The sequence below is a fragment of the Lissotriton vulgaris genome, chromosome 5 (assembly GCF_964263255.1).
Source record: "Lissotriton vulgaris chromosome 5, aLisVul1.2, whole genome shotgun sequence".
NCBI lineage: Eukaryota > Metazoa > Chordata > Amphibia > Caudata > Salamandridae > Lissotriton > Lissotriton vulgaris.
In genome coordinates, this window is record NC_141693.1 from 2,034,483,668 (window position 1) to 2,034,509,362 (window position 25,695).

Consider the following 25,695-nt stretch of genomic DNA (forward strand, 5'->3'; position numbering starts at 1 on the left):
TGTTTACTTTAAGTGGGAGGTAACCCACTGTTTGTATTTTAGGGTCCCATCAAAACATATAGAATTGCTGCTCGTTTGAGGTAACAGCAAAATCTGCACTCCCAGCAGAGGCGATCTAAGGACGGGACCATGAGTCCAAGGTGATCTTCCTCTCTATTCTCACTCTTGCTGAGCCCTATTCCCCCCTTCAGTTAAATCAAATATTGCACACACAAGTTATCTCTTGCCCCTTTCCAGCCACGCGCTGGACCAAGGCTTTCCCCCATTGACCAACAAACCCGTTTCTGGCTTCTGTTTCCTAAGACTCAATGTGCCCCGTGCACCTCCTCCAGATGTGGCTGTAATGCTCCATATTGCCCTGCTGCGCACATCGCCTCTATGTTCAGTCTTTTTACTTTGAGTGCATTGCTGTCCTGCATCTAACACTAATTGCTGCACCAGGACCTTGCTACTAGTTAGTAGTGACTCTATTACCATGTCTACAGTGTAGTTCAGTCTTTCCTCATTGTCTTTTGAGTAACAGCTGCTGTTTGGTGCGACTTTGTATGTAACTGGAGTTTGCTATTTTTGTAGTTTTGTTTAGGAATGTTTTACACAGTTAAATGTCACTGTGTCTGGAACTGATGGCAGGTGCTGTCCATCTACCAGAACAGTGAAGAACAAGTTCCTGAGAAGAAGAGTGAGAGGGCCTCAGCGGGAATGAAACTGCAAATCCCGGACTCAAGATATGATTGTGTCTCGCCCCTTCACATTTTCAGGCAGACCCACCACCCAAATGTTAATATGCCACTGCCTGCACTCGGAATCCTCCTCAAGGGTGCGGACCTTCTCGCATAGAATATGTAGGCAGGACTGAGAGTCTTGTGCTTGCAGGTGAACAGTTGGCAGCGATTGCTCCGTTAAGTGAACCCTGTCGGAGAGTTTCCAATGATTGTCTCTCAATAGTGTGAGATCTGTTGCTACGCCATCACTTTTGTTTTCCAGGTACCCACAGGACTGCTCTATTGCTGCAAGTCCCACATTGAGTTTACCTTTAACTGAGGTAGGACTGGAGAGCTGGTCCAGAGTCCGTGGCTCGTTGATTACCCAATGGCAGTGCAGGCTGGTTCCAGATCTGCGGCGTCCTATTAATTGAGCTGTGGTTCCAACTCTGCTCAGGGGAGCAGTGGCGTATTCTGGACATGGGCCCGCTTGCGGGTGCCAGTCCAGTAAAAGGCACCTCACAGCAAGAGTAGTCAAGTGTGCAGGGGCTGGCGGAGAGGTAGGTAGGCAGTCCAAAGAGATCCCCTGGAACAGCTCTGGCTCGTGTCCTACAGGGAAAGCAGAATCTACAACAGTATTCAGGCAGTGTGATGCTTCCACAAGATTTAATCGGGGGCGATCAGGGACGTAAGAGGCACCTTCATGTACATTTGTCAATGCTCAGTAAGGCGGTGGCCTCCCGTGCACCCTCATAGAAGATCAGCACTGGGGTGAGCCCCTCTCTAACCAATGGCACTCCATTAAGTTCCCCTGGATCACCCCAGGTAGGAGGACGGATGCTGCGCATTTCCCTTATAACTCGACCCGGTCCACAGCAGTTAGGCATCTCAGGAGCAGGTACATAGTCACAGCGATCTCCCTTTTATTCAGCATTTCTTATCACATGTCCAACTCCCGCAAGTAACGCAACCTCAGTGCGATTTGCTTGAAGACTCCATTACTGCAGATGAAATCTCTGAAGCTATCAAACAAATGTCAATAGCTAAAACCCCTGGGGAGGATGGTAGGCCATCAGAATTTTATTCAGCTTACTCCAAAAACTTATTCCTCAGCTAACCAATATGTATGAAAAGGCATTTGAAAGGGGAGAACTCCCGCCCTTATTGTGAGAGGCAACACTGGTAGTGCAACCCAAACTGGGCAGAGACCCACTCCAAAAAGCCTAATTTCGACCTCTGTCACTGCTGAATGCAGATTATAAAATCGTAGTAAATTATTAGCCAATAGGCTAATAGAAACAATACCCATACTGATACATGAAGACCAGAACAGTTTTATGCCGTTGAGAAACACCGGGCTGAACTTGAGCCGGATTTTAAAATTGTTAGACTGGGCCCATACAGATCTTGCCATGCCTCAAACTCCGTTGTAATGGCCGTTCAACACTTACAAATATCTGGGAGTTTAAATCTGCCACTCTTACAGATATAATAGATGATAACCTAGGAAGAGCAATCACTCGAGGTTACGCAACCCTTCCATTCTGGCTGAGTTTACCCTTGTCTCCCATGGGACGGGTTGCCATCTCTAAAATGCTTCTACTCCTTCGGCTTTTGTACTTTTTCTCCACTCTTCCTCATAGACTGCCGCACAGATTATTCCAAGACCTGGAATCACTCCTTGTCTCCCTGATCTGGGTGGGAGCGGGGGTTTGGTGTTCGGCTCTAGACACCAGTATCGCGGTGTCCTACAGATATAGGAGACAAGGTGCATGACAGTAAGCTGAAGTCGAGAATCTGATGCACAATTTGTATGATCACAGAAGGTCATAGTGTCATTATTTAGGGAAGTAACAGGACCCGTATAATGCACCCTGCCACTGTCACGGTAGTAGCAGGGTAGCACTGAGCCCAGGGCGAGAAATGCGGTGGCTGTGGTATCATGTAAACCCCCTCTGGAAGAGAGGGGCCTGTCTACCTGACCCTAGCGTGCATGTGCGCATTAGGAACCCACGGCGTGTGGCCCACATACCTGCTCTCGGTGACAAGTGACCTGGCTCAGATCAGAGCTCCAGGACACAACAAGTTTAAGACCCAATCAGCCCCGCGGGTCACACGTAATGGTTTGAAGACTCCCCAAAGTGCCCCATTACTCACCTATCCTCGGTGGGATGTTTGCTGATACAACTACCCCGTCTCGCCGAAAACTGGAAAGCACAGGCGCTGCCATGGTGGTGGCACTCAAATACTCTCCAAATCCTACGACCCATGAGGCATGTGGGCGGCACCACACCCGTGTCATTACACGCTTGCTGGTCATGTTACGGTGGCCGGAACCATGGGAGCCATCTTGCAGTGTGTAGGGGAATATGCCAGTGTTGCTGTTAACCTGTGGTCCCGTCTAATAACGGATAGTAGCGATTCTGTGTCATGCCTCAAATATGGGTTGCACCACTCTTGATGTGCCCACTCGGTGTTTAATGTGGCATATCTCTAATACTGGCAAAACTTCCCTATTCAGCACTAGGCTGTGCAAATCGACGGCACGCGTACCGCATCATGGACCACTTACTGGTCACGTGACGGTTGTCAAAGTGATTAGTATCAGGACTACAAACTTAATATCTTGTCTGGTATTGGTTAAAGGACAGGGGTATCCATGTGGAAGTGTATATGAATCGGATCCAGTGCTGCCTGGGGTGATATAGGAGAAGGTGGCATGAGGCGTCACGCACAACTATTAATGATGAATCGTCAATTTCAGCTGCAGTAGGTAATCTCTCATTGGTGATGGACCCCGGGTACGTCAAAGATGGGGTCCTATAGTAAAGCTCATCGCTTAGCACAGTGGGATATAGCTCAAGTGGATGCAGGGTAAGTCAGTGATGGGATCCTAAGCTAGAGCTATTCACTGCGCACAATGGGATACGGTTCTGATAGCATCTGCATCGTGGCCAACAATGACATCAATATCGGGAACAATGCCAACACAGAATGCGACTACTTAGCAAGAGCACCCCTGTTCTTGTGTGACATGCATTTCTGTGTTAGATGTGATCCCCATGCACTAAGACGAGCCCTCGGATAGAGTACACATGTGATATCATCAGTAAGAGGTGTCTAACTGTATGGATCCTGACTGCGTATCTCAAGGTATCTACTACATGGTTGCTGAGTGATCTCCTCTCGTTGGTCGACTTATCTCTCAGTCAGGGAAGCCCAAGGTATGTCATCATTAAGACCAAGCAGATTAGCGGACAGACGGTGCACCCGTCTTTGTTCTATGTTGAAGAGAGCCTGCTGTGTCATTTTAGGGTGTGCTTCAAGAACCACCCACAGGAGGGGGTTCTGCAGAATGATCCAGGTCTTTGCACTGGGTGTGCATCTTCATGGTCACTCTCCTGCACTGGACGCTGCTCTTGTGTTCAGTGATACGTATCCCGACAGCCCTCATTGTCATCCCTATGTTTCTCTTATTGCAGGGGCATGTAATCATATATATGCATTGCAAAGTATTACAATTGGTGTGTCGCTGTAACCTCCAAGTGAAGGTGCCCGTTAATGCAATATCTTTAGTAGTTTTTGTCTGCTCGCCCACTGAACATGTCCCGCAGGGATAGTGCCCTGTCACTGGCGGGAGATCCCACAGTGTTCTCTGGACAACTCGCTTCTTTGCCTTGGGTCTGGTGTGAATTAGGATGTCCTTGAGATTTTGTGAACGTTTAAAGGCAAACCTGGGTTTGGGCAGATTCAGGTCTCCTGTGGTCACTATGCCCCAGTGTTTGTTGACAATCCCTCTGATCCGTGTGGAATCAGAAGTGAAGGATGTGACGCACGTCAAGACTTCAGTCACCTGGAGGAGTGAATCCCGAGGGTTATTCAAAGCTCTCTTATAAGAGCTTCTGACCTAGCGTTCAGGGTACCCCTCTCCCTGAGATTCTGTGGCAGCGCCTGCGCTTTCCGGTTTTCGGCGAGACGGGGTAGGTGTATCAGCATACATCCCACCGAGGATAGGTGAGTGGTGGTGCACTTTGGGAGCCTCCAAACCATTACGTGTGACCCGCGGGGCGGATTGGGTCTTAAACTGGTTGTGTCCTGGAGCTCTGATCTGAGCCAGGTCACTTGTCACTGAGAGCAGGTTTGTGGGCCACACGCAGTGGGTTCCCAATGTGCACATGCACGCGAGGGTCAGGTCAACAGGCACCTCTCTTCCAGATCCCTCAGGAGAATCGACTATCACTGGGTGAACCCGGCACCCTTTGGGAGAATCGACTATCACTGGGTGAACCCGGGATCCCTCAGGAGAATCGACTATCACTGGGTGAAACCAGGATCCTTCGGGAGAATCAACTATCACTGGGTCAACCCGGGATCCTGCAGGAGAATCAACTATTACTGGGTGAACCGAGGATCCCTCAGGAGAATTGACTATCACTGGGTGAACCCGGTATCCTTTGGGAGAATCGACTATCTCTGGGTGAACCCAGGATCCTTCGGGAGAATCAACTATCACTGGGTCAACCCGGGATCCTTCGGGAGAATCGACTATCACTGGGTGAACCCAGGATCCCTCAGGAGAATCGACTATCACTGGGTGAACCCAGGATCCTTTGGGAGAATCGACTATCTCTAGGTGAACCCAGGATCCTTCGGGAGAATCAACTATCACTGGGTCAACCCGGGATCCTTTGGGAGAATCGACTATCTCTGGGTGAACCCAGGATCCTTCGGGAGAATCAACTATCACTGGGTCAACCCGGGATCCTTCGGGAGAATCGACTATCACTGGGTGAACCCAGGATCCCTCAGGAGAATCGACTATCTCTGGGTGAACCCTGGATCCCTCAGGAGAATCGACTATCACTGGGTGAACCCAGGATCCCTCAGGAGAATCGACTATCACTGGGTGAACCCGGGATTCTTTGGGAGAATCGACTATCTCTGGGTGAACCCGGGATCCTTCGGGAGAATCAACTATCACTGGGTCAACCCGGGATCCTTCGGGAGAATCGACTATCACTGGGTGAACCCAGGATCCCTCAGGAGAATCGACTATCTCTGGGTGAACCCTGGATCCCTCAGGAGAATCGACTATCACTGGGTGAACCCAGGATCCCTCAGGAGAATCGACTATCACTGGGTGAACCCGGGATTCTTTGGGAGAATCGACTATCTCTGGGTGAACCCGGGATCCTTCGGGAGAACCAACTATCACTGGGTGAACCCAGGATCCCTCAGGAGAATCGACTATCACTGGGTGAACCCGGGATCCTTTGGGAGAATCGACTATCTCTGGGTGAACCCGGGATCCTTCGGGAGATCCAACTATCACTGGGGCTTCTACTGGCTACGGCCCCCTTTCCAAGGTTTAAAGAGGTTATACAATACTTCTTGACTTCACAAATGTATTTATGAATGTATGAATGTGGCATTTCTACAGCACCAGCGTAGCCAAAAGGTTGTGAAGTCCAGAACAAAATCCCAGAGTGAAGCAGAGGCAGCTAGTTGTGGGTGGTTAATGCATTGTGATGTAGTGTTCCTTAAAGATGAGTCTTCGACCGTCCCCCAGATTGGAGCGGCGTTGGATGGCCCTGGTGGAGGCAAGGATGTTGTCACAGATCGAGCACCACTCACCGGCTGTCCCTTGCGTCCCGGCTCTCCTTGGCTTCCCGGCAGTCCCATTCCACCCTCGGGTCCTCGCTTCCCAGGTGGACCAGCCTGGCCGGGCAGCCCTCTTTCACCCTAAAAGACACAGTCACCAATGTTATAAAGATATGTATGCAAGGCAACCACAGACAGCATGTGCGGTGGGGGTAGTTATGTCAGATCTGGGGCAGAAAGGTTCCACAGCCACTCACACTCCCCCCCCCCCCCCCACCCCCCCCACTCAAATCACCACCTCATGGGCTTCCTATCCCTCTGCTTAAGCCTGGCAAGATATTGGACCTGGTGACATCACACCCAACCGATCTCCCAACAATAAGCACTTACCTGGCTATGCCCACGGCCGCCTCTCCTCTGGCCTCATCCTGTCCTGCGGGAAGTCCCCAGGCTCCCCTAAGCCAATCACAATGCTGCTGTTACCATGACAGTAGCATCGTGATTGGTCGGAGCGTCGTGGTTCAGTGCTCAGGCAGGACAGTGGGGGCTGTGTATTACAGCCTGGTGGGGAACATGCAAAGTGTGCAGGACTGGTGGTCGGCCAACCCGTCATGGGCACTTGGAGAGCGCCTTGACTACGCACCCCCCTGCACTGGACAGCTCGGCCGCATGAAACTGAGCCGCTGCGCGGGGACAATAAAATGATAATAATGTTACGTTATTATCATGATATTTTTCCTATTGAACAGTGGGCGACGCTCCTTCGCCTCAGTGGGGGAGCCGCCACTTGGCGCGGCTCCCACGAATCCATCTCAGGCGCGCATCTTCATCTCCGATTCCTTCACATTCACAAAAGGTTTTAAAGTTTTCAGTTGCTCACTTTGCTCCTTGATTTAAATACGCTTTATTTATCTGTTAATATTATTTAACTTTTTAAACAGTCAGAGACCCTAGGAGCAGGCTGTGCGGACCCCCAGGGGCCCAAGGACCACAGGTCAATAACCACGGTTTTAGAAAGCTTAACGGGAGTACTGTTGGCAAAGCCCTGAGAAAACGAAAGGAACATACTACTATCAGCTTTCCTGCAGGTGTGCGGAATAAAAGGCTTTTAATGGGAAAGCATGGACCATGAAAAGAACAAGCATCGGCAAAGTCAATAATTTGGCCAAGGCTACCAGCCTTTTGGCTTTCTAAGTGCTTGTTTTGTCATATTTTTTGTAAAACTTTATTTGCAGCTATGGAGTCTTTGTCAGTGTATACGCAAGCACTGGTAAATCCAATAGATCTCACCAAAGCAAGAGCTATTGGTGTTGTCAATGTGAGTGTTTTTTAGTCGTGTTGTTTAGCAGCCCTTCTGCTGGTCAGCATGGCAGACAGTCACGGAAAAAGCACAATTATGCGGACAGCCTTGGCCACGTCACAGTGAAGAGACTGCGTTTGCGCTGTCTAGCCAGACCTAAAAATTTGGTGTCCTTGTGTGATGAAACTGTTTGTTTTCCAGTTTTATAAAGAAGGACCTTACCTGAGCATCAGTGACACTACACGAGGAGACATTCATTTTTCAGCGCTCTCGGGGAGATTACGTGATTTGATTCCCTCTGAATGGACCACAGCCAGTACTTAATTTCTAAACAATCAAATGCCAGGGACCTTCTTGGAAGGCACTGAAGCCTGCACCATGCTTTGCCCCTGCCAGCGCTGCCAACGCCAGTACAAGCATAACACCTAACGAAATGGTTACTTACCAGTAGGGGTAGTTTTGCAGCTTCAAGAATTTTCTGGATTCACATGCTGTGCATCATTCCGCCATCTAGTGGTTGGGTCCGGAATTCTCTTTGTTTTTGCAATTTTTTTTTTTATTGTTTTGGCCGCTGTCGACCACCATTTGGTGCCAGTACGCCCCCTGTGTAACATCAGACGGTATCCTGGATATCGCCGTGCGTAGTGGCCATCTTCGGATTCTTTTTTCTGGTTTTCTTATGTGTTGTAATCCTTAAGATGGTTTTGAAAATACTGATGTAGGCCTAGATGTAGGTAATTTTATTTTACCACTTCTTAAATACCGAATTTTACCGATTCGGTATTTAAGAAGTGGTAAAATAGAGGGGGGGAAGTAGGTATTACAGAATCGGTAAATACCGAATCGTTAAGATTCGGTATTTACTGATTCTGTAAATACCGATTCGGTAATGCCCATTTATTCCTATGGACTTCAAGGCCCATAGGAATCAATGGGCATTACCGAATCGGTATTTACCGATTCGGTAAATAGCGATTCCAGCAAGGGTGCAGGGGGTGTCACTTTGACACCCTCTAGCACCCCAAATACAGGCATGTGTGCCATGTGGCACACAGACATGCATAAGGGCATGTCCGTGTGTCACATTGCACAGGTGTACATGTACAGATGTGCATGCACACCTGAATTCGGTATTTTACCACCCAATAGGATTTTGTGGCAAAATACCGACTCTTAAGGGCCTGTGGCTCTCTGTGGAGTGCCAGCTACATATGGATTTACCGAATCGGTAAAATCACTGATTCTTAAAATAACATGCCCCTACATCTAAGAACACTAATACCAGTCGGAAACGGCCGAAATCGTCCGTTTCCGACCGGTATTAGGGCTCCTACATCTGGCCCGTAGTCCTTTGCTTCCCCACCTGTTTGTTTTCCATATAGGGGATGCCGGGTGGGTCGCATGTGAATCCAGAAAATTCAGGGCTCTGGGTAGCTGGACCCGGGAGCAGCACATCGGCTTATACGCTTAACGAAACAAATAACTTAATATGGGGGACACAGAACTCTCCTCGCTACAGTTTATAGCCAGACTACAAACATAAATTGGAGTTATCCGCTCCCAGTGGGACACACCGAAACGCTCCCGGGCATAAGGCAGAAGCAATCAAAGCTTCGAGTCCACGCCCTCATTTCCATATTCGAATTCTAAGACGTCTTGGGCCCTACCGGGTCGGAAATATCACCAGCAGAGCGACCTTTGGCTTATACACAGCTACCCAGAGCCCTGAAGATTTGCGCAAGCGATGAAACACGTGTCGGCTGGCTGTTGTAAAGCATTGAGAAATTAAAAAGAACCAAAGGACCATCTCACGTCACCCTCTTATTCTCCATATGCCACAATAGTAACTGTTTCTCTGCTAATATTGTGATTTGAATGTTCATGTACTACCACCTACGTGTACAGCAATATTGTGTGTGTGTATAGGGTACTTCTATGTGTATTGTTTAGTTTAGCCATTTAGTTGGCCTTACCTTTGAGTGGATATTTGGTTTTTCCACTTACCCAGTTGCACCACGGAAATCCTTTTTAGCGAGTGCTTGTACATTAGGCTGTGCGCCCAGTGCTAAATTGACATCCAAAAACCATTCTGGCTCTTTTTGTCTACTCCCTGTCCCCGATGTTGATCCTACACTGGAAACGCGAGGAGACTCCGAAAAGGAGAAGGAGGTCTTAGGGTTAGGCCAGGGAACCCCCCTTAAGGTAACTAATAGTAGGCAGCTATGAGGGAGGAAAGAAGGCGCAGTCCCTAAAAGAAAACAGCCAGTGCCTGTTGTGGCTAGAGGAAATAAATTAAAATCTACTAAAGGCCCGCCCAAAACCTCCAAAACTTCCAAAGCCCCACATGTCCAGATAGTGTAAGTTCACAACTCTGAAAATCTAGGCGCACATAACATTAGCTCCGTAGTTGTAACCAGGGCAGAGTCAGCAGGAACGTCCGGAGATAACAACAATATGGTAGATACACCTGAGAGTACTGGTATGGCTGGTATTAAAGAGGACATTCTCTTAACCAGCCTGGCATCACTCCTGAAGTCACTAGTAGCTCCATTAGAAAGAAGATTATCCGGGATTGAGAGACAGCTAGGCAGATTAGAGGTGGAGCTGAAGAATAACAGGGGTGGGGTGGTAAGTCCAAAACTCTTCCATCCTGCACAGTCAAGGTCTTAGTGGCACCCAACCCCCAAGCGACACTTCCGCCGAAACGACCGATGTCGCAAGCTAACCCAAATCCCTGTAACTCCTGACCTCTAAGGCCTGACACAATTCCGCCACCTAATTCTAGTACCGAGGGCAAATCCCCTAGGTCACCTGCTATGCAAACACCAGCTCGAGGGAAGGTGGTCACTGAGGATTTGCTGAGGTTGTCTAAACCAGTGATTCTCCCTCCACAATCAGCCCCGTTTGTGGTAGTTTTAACAGGGGTTCCTGAACTAAAAAATATTACTCACGAGTCATTTACTTGCCTAAAGAATAAAGTGGCCTACTGGCTGAATTTGAATAGGCCACTCCCCCCTTATATGAGAAGTAAAATCCTGATGGTGCGCAGGGTACCTTGGGTGGGTTACTCACCTAAAACAGTTAAGGGGGACTGCGTGTTGGTAAATTTTAGTGATCCCAGAATAGTGGAGTTTATCTGCGCCTGAAGTCAAAACACTTTTTACTCACACCAAGGAACAACAATAGAGGCCAGACGTCTATCGTTCTTCTTTCCACCTCCAAGTGTACGGAACCACGAGGGAAGTTGGACACATGTGGGTCTTGGTCAAAACAGGGGGGGTGGTTATGAGCTGGGGTCACTTTTTCAGGAGAATCACTTACCCCTACAAAATAGATTTAGTGCGTTAGAAATGGTCGATTGACTGGGTTGTGTCATTCCACCCAGTGATTCGACTGGCATGGGCAGGGTAGTGGAGCAAGAGCCAACTCCCATGGGGCAAGATACCCTGAATTATGGGGTCCGTCAGGTGGACATAACCCATTTAGTTTTTCCGGATTCAGTGGCTGGAGTTTGTGGTGGCCCTGTGGGAACGGCTCAGGGAGACGGGGTGAGGGAGGTAACCTCGAATATCTCTTTGATGGACACTTCTGTGCCCCTCGGGAGTTATCTCCCAGATCGTGGTGTCCCGGGTAACTCTCACCCTGTAGTTATGGCTGAGGTGATACTAGGTAAAGGCAATCAGTTAACTTTCACCTCATGGAATGGGGCGGGCCTGACTAATAAGATTAATGATCCCACTTTCCTGAATTACATCAGGGATTTTTCTATAATTTGTCTCCAGGAGCCGTGGGTGACGGAGCCCGTCCATATTAATGGGTACCTTACGTTTCACTCCCCTGCTGAGCCCACACCTCGGGGCAGAAATAAAGGGGGGCTTTGTTGTTTGATCTCTAATACCGCCAAAATAAGAGTAAAGAAATGTATTTCCAAAACTAAATTCTATCAGATGTTACAACTTACCCTAGAGGGTCATGAGACCATTCATTTTGTAAATTTTTATAATAACATCCCACAGTGTGAGTTTCCGTCGTTATGGAAGGTCTCACCCAAATCATGCTTGATTCCAATAGGATGGTCCCTCAGGAAGTAGGATAATTTGGGAGGGGGATTTCAATTGTTCGCTATGTCCGAATAGCCAAACTAATATATGCAGGGTAACAAATATTAGAGGGGAGTCTTGTACCCATTTCTTCCATACCAACTCGGGAAATATCCTAAATAACCTGATGACTGACATGGACCTGGTCTTTGGTAACGAATTGTGCGACCCCCAGGGGAATTTTAATCCAACATATAATGGTAGAGGCTGCAATACGCTTATCGATTTCATCTTAGCTTCTAGCAGCCTCGCAGAGTATCTGCTGGATTTTAAAACAGGCGAAATTGCGATTAGCGATCACTACCCACTTAGCCTCTCACTAGAATTAATGAAGGGCAATGGCCTTGGCGAGGGAGTCGTAAAGAATCTCTACTCCCATAAGTTAGCTCTAGCAAAGAAAAATGTGTGTGTCATACGTTGGAGTAAAATTGAGCCCGCCCTTTTCCTCCAGAAGCTAATCTCTAAGAGAGCAGTTGAATTTTCGACATGTTTAATGGAAGTAAGCCCGAAACTGTGCTGTTGGCTTTTTCCAAAATCTCTGAGGAGATAAGTCAATCCCTGGTTGGTACAGACAACAAAAGACAAATTATCAAGAAGAAGGGGTGGTTTAATTCAGATTGCTCTAAAACCCATGCTGCCCTAAAAAAAGCACTAAAAAGTTGCCCCAAAAACGTGGAGGATATACAATCCAAGAGGAGCGCGTATCACACCGCGGTTAAGCAACGGAAAAAGTCCCTAAAGCAGGAGGCCTGGGAGGCTTTGCATAAAGCAAACCTCCAGAAGGATAATATCAGCTTCTGGAAGGCCGTAAATGCCCCCTTCTTCAGAGAGAGGAAGGGTGACTGTATCGACCTAGTGATTGAGGAAGAAACGTGGGTAAATCGCTTTAGTGCCCTCTAAGATAAAGACCCCCCACTAGGGGCAGTCGCCACGGGGGGGGAGACGAGGCAGAAAGTAACTCTTCAAGTAACTCTTCAGGGCTATTCTCCTTAGATTTAAATTTGGAACTGGCAGAGATTGAAGTGGCTATAGCTGAGTGTTCAGGAGGTAAAGCCCCAGGACCAGATGGGGTACCGGCTGACATTTTTAAATCCAACGAGGTATTATGGGCCCCTCTCCTGACCAACGTGTTAAACTGCTGTAATAATTGTGTCTTTTTAAAAACCTGGCAGGAGGCAATAGTAATCCCCATATTTAAAAAGGGTGACCGTCAAGATCCCAAATGCTATTGGCCCATATCGTTATTATATTCACTAATGAAATTGGCAGGCAGAGTGATTCTAACTAGGTTACACCTATGGGCAGCTGATACTGGTGCGCTCTCCATTTATCAATATGGATTCAAAGAAGGCCTGGGCACGGTAGAGCAGGGCCTAAACCTAGCACTTTAAATTGGCAAACATGTGGTGGTTAAAGGGGGTAAACTGTTCATGACTTTTTTCGATCTAAGCTCTGCCTTCTATTGCGTCAGTCATGAAAGGTTATGGGAAACACTTACACATTTAAAAATTGACCCCACTATCATAGGTTTTATAAGGGAACTTTATCGCGGGGCGGGTGCAAGAGTCCGTTTTGGACTGAAAGGTGAATGTACTGCAAAATTCCCAATTAAAAAGGGCGTACGACAGGGATGCATATTGGCTCCATTTTTATTTAATTTATACATCAACAACATAGCATCCCACTTGCTGGATATTAGGCAGGACTACCCACAAGTCAAAGGGCGGCCAGTCCCAATCCTCCTTTATGCGGATGACGCGGTCATTATGTCGCGCACGCAATTGGGACTTCAGAGAGCGTTAGATTCCTTTGCCGAGTTTATGGGTATGAGGGGTCTAAAAATCAATAGTAGTAAAACCTTTAGTATGCCCTGTCCAAGAAAAAGTAAGGTTAACTGCAATATATTCCTTGCGGGGGAAAAGATCGCCTCTACCAAAACCTTTTCCTACTTGGGCATCGTTTTTGATAACAATGGGAAGTGGGCTTCAGCTGCAAATACCAGGAAATTAGCCTTCGCCCGAGCTATCGGTGGCGTAAGGAATTTTGCAATAAAATTAGGAGGCAGACCCATAGCTGTCCTTATGGACATCTATAATGCCAAATGCGCATCCACAGCAATTTACGGAGCAGGCATATGGGCTATCACAGATACCAGCAAGATCCAGGCGTGTGAAAACGCCTTTCTTTGGTATCTGCTGGCTGTCCCAAAGTCAACTGCCACTTATGTCTGTCACAAAGAGTTGGGCATAGTATATGTGTCTGATCTTATTAAGGTGAGCCCTGTACTGCTGTGGCACAGGGTCTGGGTCTCTCATGAGACAGGGCTGAACAGGGACATTATCAGTGACTGTATGAGCCACCGGGGGCATTTGAGTGTAGAATGGATAAATTACGTTAGACGTTTTCTAACAGCCATTGGACATCGGGATTTCTTCGACAACCCAGGCAATATGGTGGGTGTGTCTAGAAGGAAACTTAAGGAGATGTGTCTTTCATACCTGGAAGATTCCTGGTGGCAGATGGAGAGCAAGAAAAAGCTGTTGTACACAACCATATGTTGTAAATGGGCAATGGCCTCCAGAATTACCTATCCGTCACCACAAACTGCTTTACCCGGATGCTCCTAACTCGTTTCAGGGTGGGCAGTTTTTTTAGATTGGTGACTTTCCCTGAGAAGAACACCTGGATAGATCCCTTACTTTTGTCCCTGTGACGATGTATCGCAACAATCAAATATATATTGTATTATGTTTTGTAAATTCTGTGCCGCAATTAGGAAAAGGTATATGCTTGGCTTGCTTAGACATTGGGGCACAAGACAGTGCAGACAGGCTTTGTTGCGACTGCAAATGATGGAGGATGAGCTTACTCTCTTTAGTATTTCAGTGATTCTTAAATCACTTACGAGATGCAGACTATCTATGAATCATAGTTTTTATGTCAGTCATAGATAAGTGGCATTAAAGGGTGTTTTAGAACTGCTTTGTTTTTAATATGTTTTACCCATATCACAGATGTATACACGAATTTTAGCATAATGATGAATTTTGTAATTGTATTTTTAAAATGTGCTTTTATGGTGTTTTAAAATTGATACCGAATAAAGCTACTTTTGACTTGAATTGGTAGTGTGTTCCGTTGTGTAGGAGTCTTAGGTACTTTCTGCGCCTTTTGTTGTATGTAAGTGGATATGGATATGTAAGTAGGTGTCCTTGAGGTATCTTGTTACCAAGTAATCCCCCTTTTGAATCTGTGGGATTATTTCTTAAAGGGTACACATTTTGAAGTGTTGTGTTAGTATGAAAGTGTTTATGAATCTTAAGTCCCTGATTGGCCTTAGAGTCTGGTCCTGCTTGGGCACTAGGAAGTATGGAGAGCAGTTTCCTTTCTACCATTCTTGTTTTGTTATCTTTTCTGTTGCCTGTTTTAAGCACAGTTCTTTGATTTCTGCGTTTAGCTGTTTGTTCTGATCTGGTTAATTTTCTTGTTTTGGGTGGATTTGCAGGTGTGTCTTTGTTAGCTCTATGCAATATCCGGATTGTACCAAATTCAAAATCCAATTGCCATTGTCTATGGAAAAAGGATATTCTTCCACCCACTGGTGTTTTGTGTGGGTCCTTTTCTGTGACTGAGTCAGTTAGAGGCATTTCATCTTCCTCTAGAGGGTGGGCCTCTTCCTCTGCCCTTCCCTCTCCCTCGAAGGGGCTACTTCTGCTGTTGCTGCCACCCTTGGTAGCTAGACTGTTGACCCATCTGTTGGCTCGGATTCTGTCCCCGATATTGCTGTGGCATCTGCTGTCCTTGACCAAAGCTGCCGCTTCCTGTGGTCTTTCTGTTCGAGAAACATCCTCTTTTAAATTAACTTCTTTGCTATAGGGCCCCCATTGCCCTGGCCGTTTCATTGTCTTTTTCAATTTGCTGAAGGGATTCATCCACTTCCTTGTCAAACAGAGCTCCTCCGTTGAGTGGTCTGTCGATAAATGATATCTGAACTTCTTGCTTAAAGCCAGAAATTCTGAGCCAGGCGTGCCTTCTGAGGATGGTTCCTGTGCACATCTGCCTGCTTGAAGTATCTGCTGCATCTAGGGCTGACTTTAGGCGGGTGTTTGCCACGTTTTTCCCTTCTTGGACAATAGATCTTGCCCTCTTTTTGTCCTCCTCTGGGAGTTTCTCTTGAAGCTGGTGCCAGTGTTTCTAGCAAGAAACATGTGTCCCCTTTTTCCTCCTCTAAGGGTACTCAAAATTGATTTGCTGCCCTTCTAACAATGTCATTGTAGAAAGCTATGCCATCTGGCGGTGAAGCTTTCGAAGGCTAGCTGCAAATCTCTTCTTCCGAGCTCTCGGAGAAGAGGTAGTTCCACTTTTCCTCAAAATTTTGGGAGTTTTCCTCCTCTTCAGGTATGTCTCCATATTCTTTGGGTTCTTCGCCTTGAGGTTCAGGTGTCAGCAGAGAGTCGAAAATCCCTTCTTCCTCTCCTTAGCCATCTTCTGGCTCTTCAGTGTCAACGTTATCTGGTTCGACTGCCGGTGTTTTCGGGATTCGAAAATCCTTCAGTGAGGCATTGAAGTCCTTCTTCTTTTGTAGGAGCGCTGCCATTTCTTCCACGAGTCTTCTCCTTTTCTTTTCGACCTCAAGGGCCCTCTCGGCATTGGTGGGCGGAGATTTTCTTTTCTTCCAGATGTCGATATTAGTCTTCGGTGGTATAGTGCCATTTTTTTGTGGATTCGGTGTCCGCCCTTTGTTTCGGCGTCTTCGGCGATTTTCCCTACTCTGTAACATTCGGTTGGGTTCCGTGGGGTCCTTTCAATCGCGCCTGGCCTTCGATCGGCTTTTTGCTTGGCATCGGGCTGCCTTGTGCGACTTATGTTCGTGGCCCTTTGATTCCGACGGAGCTTTATGGTGTTTTACCTTCTCTGTTGTCTTTTTCGGATCCTTAGCATTTTTCTTGGTGTGGATTTTTTCGGAGTCCACCTCTAGGACCTCGACCTCCGATCCCTCGTGCATCGACTCCAGTGGTGTTTCATGTTCCTCCTCGCCGCTCAAGAAACCCAGGTTTCTCAAAGTGATTTTCTTCGTTGTCTGCAACATTGTGGCCTGGTGGGCCTGTCTTTGACTTCAGCGTGTCCTTAGCGTTTTCGGTAGAAACGCTGCGCAGGGCCTCACAGTCCTTGTCCTTGTGGTCTTTGGGCAGGCAATTATTATTATTATTATTATTATATTTCTTATATAGCGCCAGAATCGACCCCCGAAGGGGTATCTCCGCGCTTGCCTTGGGAACCCGTCCTGGTTTTTCCCGTTTGTGGACTGGAGTGGTCCTCCGGTTCTGCCTTTCTCACAACGTTGATGCTTGATGATATTTCTCTGTTGATGCCGATGATCAATGATTTTCTACATTAATCTTCTTCTTTTTTGAAGTTTTGATGAAATTTGAAACTTTCTTCGGAGCTTCCCATCTTGCTTCCAGACCCAACAGCGGAAAAAAGAATCTGAAGATGGCCACCACGCACGTTGAGCTCCAGGATACCGTCTGACATCACTCAGGGGGCGTACCTGGCACCAAATGGTGGTCAACAGCGACCAAAACAAGAAGAAAGAAAAAGAAACAAAGACAATCCAGACCCAAGCACTAGATGGCGGAATGATGCACAGCATGCGAATCCAGAAAAGGATTCATGCTGCAAAACCATCGCACTCCTACAAGTGCGACAATTGAGACTATTTAAAGTCCTCACAGCAATAATAATGGTGTGAGAGGCTGGGATCATTCATTCGGTTGAGCCTGGGAAGCGCAGACGCTGCTCTACGAGGCTTTCAGTAATTGAGTAAGGAGGTGAAGTCCCGCCCACACTTTTCATTGGCCTGTATCATTGTCGTTAGTAAATGCTGGCTTCTGATTAGTTAATAGGCTTGTTAGTCCCTCCTTAGTACCTCCTTGTCTTGATTTGAAACCTCCCATGATTACTTTGGTTGTTACACTGTAGGTATTATTTACTCTGTAAGCACTATTTTCTTTATTGAGTTTCTCCGACTGCAGGCACGACATGCTTTCCTGCAACATTCAGCGCGCCATGCATGCTTTCGCTTTCAAGCAGCCAGGACAATGGAAGCCGCCACTTTGAAATGAAATAGGTTTCGTATTTAGAAGAGTTTGACCTATTGGCATTGTAAATCACAATGCCTCATATGTATGTGTTGATTATCAAAACAGATAAATGAAAGGTATTGTCACATAGAATGCCAATAGTATGAACTCTTGCAAATGTGAGACCTCTTGCATTGCAAATGCTTGTTTAAAATGCAATTTGCCTTCATATACACAGCTGTTGTGCTCATCTCAAAATTAAACAGACAGCGTCACCATGTGGTGGACTGCCACTCGAGGAGGCGGCTGGGGTACACAGTGCTGCTGTATATTGCATTACTGCTAAAATTTTATTGAAGTCTATGGATTCAGAATGCCCTTTTTAGAGAAACATGGGGCATATTATCAAGAACGGAGCTAAAAGTATCGCTAATGGGCTTAATAATATGCCGTAGCGAATTCCCATAGAAACTCATGTTCACACCAGAACACGGGCTTCTATGGGAATTCACAAAGGCATGTTATCAAGCCCATTATCGCCGCTTTAGCTGCAGTTTTCTGCCGCTAATGTGGTGATAATTTGAGCTCCATTTCTTGATAATATGCCCCGGTGGTGTTACAGTTAATATCTTCGAAGAGCCTTTTAATGGGGGTTGTCCAATTCCTCCATTTGGTTTTGAGTGTCCTTGTGTCCGGCAGTGTGAACTGCATGTCTGTAGCCTGGTCCACCTGGTTTTAGTTGCATTAGTGAGATGGAAGCTTCAGAGGACATATAAGCACCTTGTTCCAGAGTTCCTCGTTTTCTTTGGACCCTACTTCAGGAGCAAGGTTTGGCTGAAATAGTTAAGTTATTGTTGGCAGTGCCATGGAACCAGCGCTTTATGGACGATGTCATTATAGGTTTTTAACGAAGGGCTATCACTATAGATAAAATGACAGAACGAGAGGCAGAACAGCGTTTGGTGTTAACTTTCAGTGGATCTTTCCAAACTTGAAATTCAAAACCTATAATCATTGAATAACTTGCATATAGCATTTGGCTTCCCCCCTTGACTCTAGTCATATCAGTTAGGGAATGTTTGACCCTTGACCTCTAGTCGTGTCAGTGAGGGAATGTTAGAACCTTGACCTCTAGTTGTGTCAGTGAGGGAATGTTTGACCCTTGACCTCTAGTCACATCAGTGAGGGAATGTTTGACCTTTGACCTCTGGTAGTGTCAGTGAGGGAATGTTTGACCCTTGACCTCTAGTCATTTCAGTGAGGGAATGTTTGATCCTTGACGTCTAGTCATATCAGTGAGGGAATGTTTGAACCTTGACCTCTAGTCATATCAGTGAGGGAATGTTTGACACTTGACCTCTAGTCGTGTCAGTGAGGGAATGTTTGACCCTTGACTTCTAGTCGTGTCAGTGAGGGAATGTTTGACCCTTGACCTCTAGTCATTTCAGTGAGGGAATGTTTGATCCTTGGCGTCTAGTCGTGTCAGTGAGGGAATGTTTGACCCTTGACTCTAGTCATGTCAGTGAGGGAATGTTTGACCCTTGACCTCTAGTCGTGTCAGTGAGGGAATGTTTGACCCTTGACCTCTAGTCATTTCAGTGAGGGAATGTTTGGTCCTTGGCGTCTAGTCGTGTCAGTGAGGGAATGTTTGATCCTTGGCGTCTAGTCGTGTCAGTGAGGGAAAGTTTGACCCTTGACCTCTAGTCGTGTCAGTGAGGGAATGTTTGATCCTTGGCGTCTAGTCGTGTCAGTGAGGGAATGTTTGATCCTTGGCGTCTAGTCGTGTCAGTGGGAGAATGTCTGACCCTTGACCTCTAGTCGTGTCAGTGAGGGAATGTTTGATCCTTGACCTCTAGTCGTGTCAGTGAGGGAATGTTTGATCCTTGGCATCTTGTTGTGTCCAGTGAGGGAATGTTTGATCCTTGACGTCTAGTCGTGTCAGTGAGGGAATGTTTGACCCTTGGCCTCTAGTCATGTCAGTGGGGAATGTTTGATCCTTGACGTCTAGTCGTGTCAGTGAGGGAATGTTTGATCCTTGGCGTCTAGTCGTGTCAGTGAGGGAATGTTTGATCCTTGGCGTCTTGTCGTGTCAGTGGGGGAGTGTTTGATCCTTGGCGTCTTGTCGTGTCAGTGGGGGAATGTTTGATCCTTGACGTCTAGTCGTGTCAGTGAGGAAATGTTTGACCCTTGACCTCTAGTCGTGTTAGTGAGGGAATGTTTGATCCTTGGCGTCTAGTCGTGTCAGTGGGGGAATGTTTAATCCTTGACGTCTAGTCGTGTCAGTGGGGGAATGTTTAATCCTTGGAGTCTAGTCGTGTCAGTGAGGGAATGTTTGATCCTTGAAGTCTAGTCGTGTCAGTGGGGGAATGTTTAATCCTTGGCGTCTAGTCGTGTCAGTGAGGGAATGTTTGATCCTTGGCGTCTTGTCGTATCAGTAGGGGAATGTTTAATCCTTGGCGTCTTGTCGTGTCAGTGGGGGAATGTTTGATCCTTGACGTCTAGTCGTGTCAGTGAGGGAATGTTTGATCCTTGGCGTCTAGTCGTGTCAGTGAGGGAATGTTTGATCCTTGGCGTCTAGTCGTGTTAGTGAGGGAATGTTTGATCCTTGGCGTCTAGTCGTGTCAGTGAGGGAATGTTTGATTCTTGGCGTCTAGTCGTGTCAGTGAGGGAATGTTTGATCCTTGGCGTCTAGTCGTGTCAGTGAGGGAATGTTTGATCCTTGGCGTCTAGTCGTGTCAGTGGGAGAATGTTTGACCCTTGACCTCTAGTCGTGTCAGTGAGGGAATGTTTGATCCTTGGCGTCTAGTCGTGTCAGTGAGGGAATGTTTCACCCTTGACCTCTAGTCATGTCAGTGGGGAATGTTTGACCCTTGACCTCTAGTCGTGTCAGTGAGGGAATGTTTGACCCTTGACCTCTAGTCGTGTCAGTGAGGGAATGTTTGATCCTTGGCGTCTTGTCGTGTCAGTGAGGGAATGTTTGATCCTTGACCTCTAGTCGTGTCAGTGAGGGAATGTTTGACCCTTGACCTCTAGTCGTGTCATTGAGGGAATGTTTGATCCTTGGCGTCTTGTCGTGTCAGTGAGTGAATGTTTGATCCTTGACCTCTAGTCGTGTCAGTGAGGGAATGTTTGATCCTTGACCTCTAGTCGTGTCAGTGAGGGAATGTTTGATCCTTGACCTCTAGTCGTGTCAGTGAGGGAATGTTTGATCCTTGGCGCCTAGTCGTGTTAGTGAGGGAATGTTTGATCCTTGGCGTCTAGTCGTGTCAGTGAGGGAATGTTTGATCCTTGACCTCTAGTCATGTCAGTGGGGAATGTTTGATCCTTGGCGTCTAGTCGTGTCAGTGAGGGAATGTTTGATCCTTGACGTCTAGTCGTGTCAGTGAGGGAATGTTTGACCCATGACCTCTAGTCGTGTTAGTGAGGGAATGTTTGATCCTTGGTGTCTAGTCGTGTCAGTGAGGGAATGTTTGACCCTTGACCTCTAGTCGTGTCAGTGGGAGAATGTTTGACCCTTGACCTCTAGTCGTGCCAGTGAGGGAATGTTTGATCCTTGACGTCTAGTCATATCAGTGAGGGAATGTTTGATCCTTGGCGTCTAGTTGTGTCAGTGAGGGAATGTTTGATCCTTGGCGTCTAGTCGTGTCAGTAAGGGAATGTTTGACCCTTGACCTCTAGTCGTGTTAGTGAGGTAATGTTTGATCCTTGACGTCTAGTCGTGTCAGTGAGGGAATGTTTGATCCTTGACGTCTAGTCGTGTCAGTGAGGGAATGTTAGATCCTTGGCGTCTAGTCGTGTCAGTGAGGGAATGTTTGACCCTTGACCTCTAGTCGAGTCAGTGAGGGAATGTTGTATCCTTGGCGTCTAGTCGTGTCAGTGAGGGAATGTTTGATCCTTGGCTTCTAGTCGTGTCAGTGGGGGAATGTTTGATCCTTGGCGTCTAGTCGTGTCAGTGAGGGAATGTGTAATCCTTGGCGTCTAGTCGTGTCAGTGAGGGAATGTTTGACCATTGACCTCTAGTCGTGTCAGTGAGGGAATGTTTGACCCTTGACCTCTAGTCGTGTCAGTGAGGGAATGTTTGATCCTTGGCGTCTTGTCGTGTCAGTGAGGGAATGTTTGATCCTTGACCTCTAGTCGTGTCAGTGAGGGAATGTTTGATCCTTGACCTCTAGTCGTGTCAGTGAGGGAATGTTTGATCCTTGACCTCTAGTCGTGTCAGTGAGGGAATGTTTGATCCTTGGCGTCTAGTCGTGTTAGTGAGGGAATGTTTGATCCTTGGCGAAGTCATCTGCGGCGTCCCTCAAGGGTCATCTCTGAGCCCCACCCTCTTCAACGTCTACATGAGCCCCCTCGCGGCCATCGTACGCAAACACAACCTCAGCATAATCTCCTACGCCGACGACACCCAGCTGATCCTCTCCCTGACCAACGACCCCGCCTCCGCCAGAGCCAACCTGCACGAAGGGATGAAAGAGGTAGCCGAGTGGATGACGACCAGCCGCCTGAAACTGAACTCTGACAAGACGGAGGTCCTCATCCTGGGCTCTTCACCCTCCGCCTGGAACGACTCCTGGTGGCCTCCCGCCCTGGGCACCGCACCCAAACCGACAGACCATGCACGCAACCTGGGCTTCATCCTGGACTCCTCCCTCTCCATGACCAGGCAAGTCAACAACGTCTCCTCGGCGTGCTTCAACATCCTACGCATGCTACGAAAGATCTTCTGGTGGATCCCCTCCGAGACCAGGAAGACCGTCACCCAGGCCCTCGTCACCAGCCGACTGGACTACGGCAACGCCCTCTACGCCGGTACCACCGCCAAGCTCCAGAAGAGACTCCAGCGGATCCAGAACGCCTCAGCCAGACTCATCCTCGACATCCCACGAACCAGCCACATCACCGGACATCTGAGAGACCTCCACTGGCTCCCCGTCAACAAAAGAATCACCTTCCGCCTCCTCACCCACGCACACAAAGCCCTACACGACCAGGGCCCGAGCTACCTCAACAGCCGAATCAACTTCTACGCTCCCAATCGCCACCTCCGATCAGCCAACCACGCCCTCGCCGCCGTCCCCCTCATCCGAAGAGCGCCTACGGGAGGAAGGTCCTTCTCCTACCTGGCCGCCAAGACCTGGAACTCCCTCCCGACCGACCTGCGCCTGACCCAAGACCACCTCTCCTTCAGGAAGAAGCTGAAGACCTGGCTGTTCGAGCAGTAGCGGCACCCCCCCCCCCCCCGCCCCCCCCAGCGCCTTGAGACCCTACGGGTAGTTAGCGCGCTATATAAGTGTCACTGATTGATTGATTGATTGGTCTAGTCGTGTCAGTGAGGGAATGTTTGATCCTTGACCTCTAGTCATGTCAGTGGGGAATGTTTGATCCTTGGCGTCTAGTCGTGTCAGTGAGGGAATGTTTGATCCTTGACGTCTAGTCGTGTCAGTGAGGGAATGTTTGACCCATGACCTCTAGTCATGTTAGTGAGGGAATGTTTGATCCTTGGTGTCTAGTCGTGTCAGTGAGGGAATGTTTGACCCTTAACCTCTAGTCGTGTCAGTGGGAGAATGTTTGACCCTTGACCTCTAGTCGTGTCAGTGAGGGAATGTTTGATCCTTGACGTCTAGTCATATCAGTGAGGGAATGTTTGATCCTTGGCGTCTAGTTGTGTCAGTGAGGGAATGTTTGATCCTTGGCGTCTAGTCGTGTCAGTGAGGGAATGTTTGACCCTTGACCTCTAGTCGTGTCAGTGAGGTAATGTTTGATCCTTGACGTCTAGTCGTGTCAGTGAGGGAATGTTTGATCTTTGACGTCTAGTCGTGTCAGTGAGGGAATGTTAGATCCTTGGCATCTAGTCGTGTCAGTGAGGGAATGTTTGACCCTTGACCTCTAGTCGAGTCAGTGAGGGAATGTTGTATCCTTGGCGTCTAGTCGTGTCAGTGAGGGAATGTTTGACCCTTGACTCTAGTTATGTCAGTGAGGGAATGTTTGACCCTTGACCTCTAATCGTGTCAGTGAGGGAATGTTTGACCCTTGACCTCTAGTCGAGTCAGTGAGGGAATGTTTGATCCTTGGCGTCTAGTCGTGTCAGTGAGGGAATGTTTGATCCTTGGCTTCTAGTCGTGTCAGTGGGGGAATGTTTGATCCTTGGCGTCTAGTCGTGTCAGTGAGGGAATGTTTGATCCTTGGCGTCTAGTCGTGTTAGTGAGGGAATGTTTGATCCTTGACCTCTAGTCGTGTCAGTGGGGGAATGTTTGATCCTTGGCGTCTAGTCGTGTCAGTGAGGGAATGTTTGATCCTTGACCTCTAGTCGTGTCAGTGGGGGAATGTTTGATCCTTGGCGTCTAGTCGTGTCAGTGAGGGAATGTTTGATCCTTGATGTCTAGTCATGTTAGTGAGGGAATTTTACGTTATTTGATTTTATTTTGAAGGTTTTATATAGCTCTAGTTCCAACCAAGGGTATCAGAGCGCTTAACATAACAGAGGTAATATTCAGGGAAGCAGGAATATCAGTGTATGAAAAACAAATTCAATAGTTGGTCAGATACAGATTAGAGGAACCATTTAGAGTACATAGTGTGAGGAGTACAAATCATATATGCAGAGCGTGAATTAAAAGAAAACGATAATGTGGTAGTAGACAGCTATTTTACAGTGTGTCAGGAGGACTCAAGAGAGCAGCAGAAGCAAATGCAGGAAACAAATTCAGCAGTTGATTTAGGTAAATAAATAAAAAGGAACCATTTAGAGTACAAATTGTGAGGAGAGTAAGTAACGTAAACCGAACATCAGTTGGAGAAACAAGAAAGGTTGATTACGGCAGGGGGGGGGGGGGAGAAAAGTCAGAAAGGAGAGAAGGGGGCTACATTCCCCAAATAGTTAGTGAGGAAGTGTATTTTAAGGTTTCTTTTAAAGTTGGCATAGGAGGGGTTGCAGCGATGGTCTTTGGGGAGGTCGTTCCAGATGGTTGGGGCCTTGCCAGAGAAGGAGCGGGATTGTGAGGAGCTTTGTTTGAGTAGAGGGGGCATGAGGAGAAGAGAGTTGGTGCTTCTCAGTGTTCGTGTGCAGCCAGCGGTTTAAAGTTTAGTTGATAGGTTGGATGGAGTCTCCGATAGAGGGCTTTGTGCGTGAAGCAGGCAATTTTATAGGAGGATCTACCTTCATTGGGAGCCATTTGAGGGCCTTGAGGGCAGGGGAGATGTGGGCAAAACATTTACAGTTTGTAGTGAGTCTGGCTGAGAGGTTGAGGATTTTGGGGGTACCAGAGAGAAGCGCATTTCCGTAGTCGATTTTGGAAAGGAAAAGTGATTGGGTAATAACTTGAGGTCTTCAGCCGAAAAAAGGGTTTGATTTTTTTGAGATGGCGGAGTGTGAAAAGCGCACTTTTTGCTGAATTTTTAATATGGGAGTTAAGGGTAAGATTATTGTTGATAGTGATGCCGAGTGATTTGACAGATCCAGCGAGGGAGGGAGGGCAGTTTAGGGCAGTGAGATCCACGATCCATGATTGAACGGGGAGAGGGTTGTTTTTGGGAGAGACGAGGATGATCTCAGTTTTTTTAGGAGTGAGTTTAAGATGGTTGTTGTGGAACCAGGTTTGGCTCTTGGTTAGTGCTGTGTTGAGGTGCAGGATGTCAGAATGGGATTATATTTTATAGTACAGTTGAGTGTCATCAGCGTTCAGGTGATAATTGATTTTTGCTTGTTAAAGTATCAAGGTAAGGGGTTCCATAAAGAGGTTGAAAAGAGCGGGAGAGAGGAGGGATCCTTGCGGTCGCCGAGGGAGACAGGAGCTGGGCTACAGAGGCAGTTTTGAATTTTATTTTGTTGTGTTCTATGTTGGAAGTAGGAGGTGAACCAGTTAAGGACCGGGCCATTAAGGCCAAAGTGATCCTTGTGTGTATTGAGTGTG

The 25,695-nt window shown here is 47.5% G+C and overlaps 1 protein-coding gene across 1 annotated transcript in view; it reads right to left on the reverse strand.

Annotated features, from left to right (window-relative positions):
- COL27A1 (collagen type XXVII alpha 1 chain) overlaps positions 1-25,695 on the reverse strand; it is a 1,047,548-nt gene that overhangs the window by 153,000 nt on the left and 868,853 nt on the right. Inside the window, exon 45 of the mRNA XM_086924958.1 lies at positions 6,336-6,443. Within this exon, the coding sequence (XP_086781084.1) occupies positions 6,336-6,443 (108 nt within the window). The remainder of the gene's footprint in view (positions 1-6,335; positions 6,444-25,695) is intronic.